This window comes from Sinohyriopsis cumingii, chromosome 10 (genome assembly GCF_028554795.1).
Source record: "Sinohyriopsis cumingii isolate HCF-2022 chromosome 10, ASM2855479v2, whole genome shotgun sequence".
In the NCBI taxonomy this organism is placed as follows: Eukaryota; Metazoa; Mollusca; class Bivalvia; order Unionida; family Unionidae; genus Sinohyriopsis; species Sinohyriopsis cumingii.
Genome location: NC_142970.1, coordinates 104,404,928 through 104,410,932, shown reverse-complemented (window position 1 = coordinate 104,410,932; position 6,005 = coordinate 104,404,928). Strand labels below are relative to the sequence as shown.

The window sequence follows — 6,005 nt, the reverse complement described above, 5'->3', positions numbered from 1 at the left end:
ACGTTTAAGGACCTGTTGATACACGCGTAACTATTAGTAATACATAGCATCACATTTATAATTTTGCCTGATTTACCCGCTAAAGGTGTTGTATGAATATCTTAGATCTCAGGAAAATTCTAATTTTTTATTATTAATTAAGATATAGTATTAAAAAATATATTTTGTTTCTGAATTGACCTTATACAATAATTGGTCAACGACGCTTTACGTTGTCTGTCAAGGATAATTATAAGGAAAACAAATTGAATTAAATGTGTGAAAAGTTACATGAAACTTATTGAAGAATGATTTTGAAGAAAATCCTTTGAAATAAACCCAGTTAATTGTAAAATCAGGTACATTTACCAATCATCGCTACTTTCAATTAGTAATGTTAAAACTGATGTGAAAACGGAACAGTCTAACCGGTAATAAATTAAAGTTTGTTTCCAGATATGTATTTATTATCTTTAAGTATTAATTATTTTTCAGATCCGGTTTCTGCGAAAACTTCTTTCCCTGAAAGTTCTGCATTTAGTTCACCATCCAATGAAAACAACGGTGCAACACTGCATGTTTATCAACTTTAATGACACTTATATAGTGTACATATTATTCAAACATGGTATACTGTTTCAGGACATGTGGGTGGAATTTCACCATTCAATAGTTTTACCACATCCGCTTCTATGCTATCCCATTCCTTCATCCAAGAGCAGGCGTTGGCTCTCAGGACACCGTTATCATTAAAAACTGTGAAGAGACACAGAATCGTCTTAGTTTAATTGTTATATATAACGGTTAGCATGGTGAAAGCATGTACACTATGTATGAAACACATTTCATACCTACTGAATTTAAGTGCACCAATGAAATATTTGTACATTCTATAACCAATGTTGTAAACATTAACAAACTACACAGAACTGAACAAAATTTATGAGACAAGCACACATCAAGGATGCAGATAAACAAAAAGAAATTTTACTATTAATTATTTAAATATATAACGTTGATCCAACAAAGAAGGAAAACCTTTTTTCCTTTAAAATAATTTCGTCTGATTACAGAATGCAAATGCAAAACATCATACCAGAGAGAAGGTATTGACTACCGGTGGAAAGGTGCAGGGTACACAATGCACTTGAACGTGGAGTCTTGACATCCAAGTCTGTTTGAGCAGTCAAGCCTTTGGCAGACTAAAAAGAAAGAAAATTTCCTAAAGTTAAACGTTTGTAGCCAAGTGTATTTTATGTCCATTCTAGTGCATTCGATTGAATTACAGATTGAAACAAATAATTATTCCATTATTTCATTTGCCATTCAACACAAAATACATTTTCTAGTTCTTAATGTGCTAACATAATAAATATTTCGTAGGCTACAATGTATCGTATTTCAATCTGATACGCAAATATATGACCCTGCCAATTTAAATGCACTCCGTAACTGCAATTAGCCAAAGAATACCTGGTATCAGAATGGTAAGATTCCATTTAACCACCTTACAAACAAAATTTAGAACTTAAAATCTATTACAAAACAGTAACAAAAACTAGCTTCAGTAATTCAGCACATCCTATTACTCCGCCCTTGTCCCAGAAATGCATTCCCTAAAGTCACCAGTCTTACCAATGGCAGCCATTCTCTCTATCCTTATTTCAGAAATGTATTCCCTACCTCGGCCTGAGCTCTTCCAAACACAAAAAAACAGTCTGCCATTATAGTGAATATCATTTTGTCCCATTCTTTTTGTTACTCCTCTATCGCTGCTCAAGATATATGCTTTTTCACAAAGTTTATCAGATACAAACAACAAATGGACAAGAAAAGAAAGCTGTTTGTTGTACGACAAGCAAAATAGAGCTCTGTTGGTAAAAGTATGCAAAACAGCAATCTTTGCTTCAAACTATTTTAGATCTTATTCTCAAACTAAGAATTGTTGTTATTCGATATACTCTTTATTCATTGTGTCAAATCTTAGTCTGTTTTTTTTTTATATACACGTACAGTCTGTTTTTTCTATGCTTACCCTCAAATGCTTGTCGCTTCCTGGAATAATCTGAGATATTTTTTTGTCTACATCTGCGACAAAGACTTCCAAACTTATACATTGCGAATTCTAACATAGAAAGAAAATGTCGGTACTGATCTTTGAACCTAAGTCTACACTCTGGTAGAACGCGGGTGAGGCAGAAAAGAAACATTCATACTTGAGTATTTTGGAGAAGAGTACTAAGGGATATGTTTATGACGTGTGACGTATTTAAAAATGTATATTTGGATCCTCGGTTATCCGCAGGTGCGTAAGATTGAAATCATCCAGGACATAGTTACTGTATATCAATGCATCTATTTTTATATTCGGATCAAGTGAACGAGTTCACGAGTTGTTTTCATTACAAGCTACATGTCTTCTCCAACATGTTTGCAGAATAAGTTAGTTAAATTCAAAAAGGTATAAAAACGATTACATATGGCCATCCCATAGATTTAAATAATATCTGTTGGTAAGCAGGGAACTATAAAGAAAACTAAAAATTGCCAACATCACACAGGGGTTTTCAATTTTCAAGGTAACAATTTAAACGGTAGAAAACATTTAAAAACAATTACGATAAGCGATTTAAAATGAAAGTTTGGACATAACAATACAAAATGCATTTAAAAAAACAAATGGAATACCCCCACAAGTTTCGATCTTGCGACCTGTCCTTCGCAGCCGGTACACACACTCACAACTGAGGTTGTTTAAATGTAAGATGCATGTTTAATTTATCTTCTGAATGTTTGTGTTGCAAGATTATTTATTTTAATTATTTATCCTGTAATTCGTAGTTCAAGTACAACCATTTTAGACAGATAGCAAGAATTGTAGAAGACACTGTCTGTGTGTATGTAAGTATATTCATATATATATATATATATATATATATATATATATATATATATATATATATATATATATATATATATATATATATATATATATATATATATATTAGCATGATTGGTGAGGTCCATGCTTGATTCGCCTTCCCGTACATATCAAAGTGATATTTATGAACAAAACAAAACATTTTATCTTCACTGAGAAGATATGTAGTCAGAGGATTGCATATAGGCAGAGGATTCACACCTTAAAGACTTCCTCAATTCGGACTTTGTATTGGAAAACGTCAGAGCTGAATGAATCCCCTTCGAATACAGTCTCTTTCTCTTCCAGAACGGTCAACTTCACCACTGGTAATATGTGGAGGAAGAAAGAGAAAAACACAATTGGTAACATGGGCGATTATCGTTGATCATTACCGTTGCATTCAAGATCTAGTTGATCTAATCAGCACCCACTAAGACGTGTTGTGAGTGAGTATTACGTGCACTCTAATTACGGTCTCTTGACCGACTATACAAATGAATATATGGATATCAGAAAGCAAATCTAAACTGTTTGAGACACATTTGCGCTAAGAATAAGTACGAGCTTTTTGGTATGAATTATACAGGTTGTTTTCAGGTTCCAAAATGTTTTGTGGAGCTTGTGTTCTTTTTCTCAGTTGCATATTTCGGTTGATTGATAAACAATAATACAAATTAGGTGTATTTCTATACTAACTCTATCCTTTTGAATTTGCAAACAAGCAGTTTGCATAAATGCATTATTTAACAAATGGGCTAAATGAAAAATGATAGAGGTTGCATCATAGAATATTGTGATCTAGGTCAATATACATGGGTCTCATTAGCTCATTACATTTAACTGGGTCTTTCGCCTAAAGACCAAACGTATCTTCACTACAATTTATAAATCTAAACAATCATGTGAATGTTGTATTAACTTGAATAGATTCATCGTGATATCGATAATTAATGATCGGATAATAGATAAGTTGTCAACATCATGCGACTGCTGCGGCTAGATTCACTATAATGTCATGACTATCAGAACGAGGATTCAGTGGGCACATACTGTGTGGTATCAAGACAACTATATGTCAGGAATGTCAATAAACTGTCAACCGGTGATATATATTTATAGGTTACTGCACTTGTATGGGAAAATATGAACGAGTTTTCGGAATGAATATTACACGAACTTGTGAGTGCAGTATATCCTTCCGACAAAACGAGTTCATATTTTCCCATACAAATGCAGTAACCATTTTATTATATGCTCATTTTTTTATTCTACCTAAGGTTTAATTATATAAACAAAATACACTACAAGAAACAACGTAAATGAATGAATGTCGTATTCCAAACTAGATACACAAGCGCAGATTTGACATTACAAAATGGCATCATTATTAATGCGCACATAGCTCCGCCCAGATAAATTTGAACTTAGTCGCGTGGTCGACATAACTTTCGAAAGAAAATGGCGTGTCTAGTTAAAATTGAAATTTGCAGTCATATTGTGAATGAATGCGCATTGCAACGACTTTTCCATTTGATCTGGAGTGAATATATTTTGGTATTTTGTTTCGATTCGACGAAAATTTGTGATTTTGGACTGGATTCATCTGTGCAAATTATACATGAAATACATCGGATTGAAGTGGCGCGGAAGAAGCGTGTTTACGTCTGCAACAAATGTGTTTCTGTTTCTGTCACTGAATGTTTGAAATCATAACGGGGGAAAAAATGAAGTCTTTCAATTGCAATTTTCAAAAAGACGCTATGGAATTTAATGTGTATTTCATTTTGAGTGCATTAAGGAGGATGCAATTGCACTTATCATCGAAATTACAGCACACTTTCGAAATGTGTAATCCAGATTGAAAACCTACGACATGGCTCATGTAATTCGGATTTGCAGAATTAAGAAAAAACATTTTGAGGAAATTCATGATGTAAAACTGTAAGTATATTTTATTTTGCCATTCTTATCACCAGCTAAAGAAAACAGTATATGCCTTGTTATTTGTAAGGACCTAATCCGTCATTTATATAAGGTAGCTAGCCTAAATCCGTAACATTGTATCAACGCAAAATGTCAAGACAGCTGGGGTTTTTTGCAGTCCACGAAACATGTTTTAGTTCATTCAGAAACAAATTTAAACAACCACAACGTAAAGTGCCTCTTACGCGAGTGTACATGATTTGTTTACAAATCAAAAGTGCTAGAGTCTGAGTCCATTGTTTATTTACAAAAGAAAGTAGTTCCTTTATTCACGTGAATGCTATATGTGTATTGTCGCGCGCGTTCAGTATCGGGGAATATTGAACGATTCTGTCAATGTAAAGTTAACGGTGAAAAAAATGAGCATATAATAATATGTGTGACGTTATATCCTACTGTCATATTTACCAGTAGGTTTAGGCGTTTTCTGTATGTAAGTAGTAGCAGAATTTACCTTCTTCGGCCCTGCAAAACATTTGATCATCCGTGGCAGGGGGACAGTAGCAAGCCTTTACCGGCTGAGAAGCAATCATCAACAGCAGACAGATGACAACGACGGCGGTGGTGGCGGCGTCTCTCAAGTACATGATTACGTCGTTGTCTGGAGAAGAATAATCAGGAATACAATGATAACGTTAGGATACATCTTTTTTGAATGTTTTAACAAAGAACAGAAACTAAAATTAACCATTGTCTAGTAAATTTCAGGATAGGATTTTTAAAATGAAATGCAGTAAACAAATGCTAACTTTATACAAGTTTCTGTTTTAATCATTACATTAGCATTTGTATTAATCGTGGCAAAAACTATCATCTAGAGGCGAGCTATCGTGTCTGGCCCCGGAGCCAGAAACTCTCTGTAGTGCTGGCATCTGCATGCAGGCATGCCTTCCGATTAAGTGCATTTCTAGTGTTTTATGATATCATTAACTGTCTTTTCAACTCACTTAGTAAGCATACGATTGTATTATCATGTTTGACTAGCATTACTTTGAATAGGGTTTCAAAGATGAATATCTGGTTTCTTAGCTATGATCGCATCTGACTGAAGTTAAAGCAGTATGCAAAGTTAGACATTTTCTGCAGTTGATTTGATATATTTCCGAAACTAATAACACTA

The 6,005-nt window shown here is 33.8% G+C and overlaps 1 protein-coding gene across 1 annotated transcript; it reads right to left on the bottom strand.

Annotated features, from left to right (window-relative positions):
- Positions 1-562: 562 nt before the first annotated feature.
- Positions 563-3,271, bottom strand: LOC149790762 (uncharacterized). Its single transcript, XM_089973261.1, has 3 exons — positions 3,122-3,271; positions 1,076-1,181; positions 563-735 (listed from the first exon to the last, which is right to left on the bottom strand). Exons 1-3 carry the CDS (start codon positions 3,269-3,271, stop codon positions 599-601), a joined length of 393 nt encoding a protein of 130 aa, XP_089829387.1. The 3' UTR covers positions 563-598.
- Positions 3,272-6,005: the final 2,734 nt, after the last annotated feature.

Coding starts and splice junctions, on each gene's coding strand:
- LOC149790762 (XM_089973261.1), bottom strand. CDS start 3,271: ATGTTACCAATTGTGTTTTTCTCTTTCTTCCTCCACATATTACCAGTG. Junction 1,182..3,121: donor GAATTGAGGAAGTCTTTAAG/GTGTGAATCCTC, acceptor CTTTCTTTTTAG/TCTGCCAAAGGCTTGACTGC. Junction 736..1,075: donor TAGTCAATACCTTCTCTCTG/GTATGATGTTTT, acceptor GTCTCTTCACAG/TTTTTAATGATAACGGTGTC.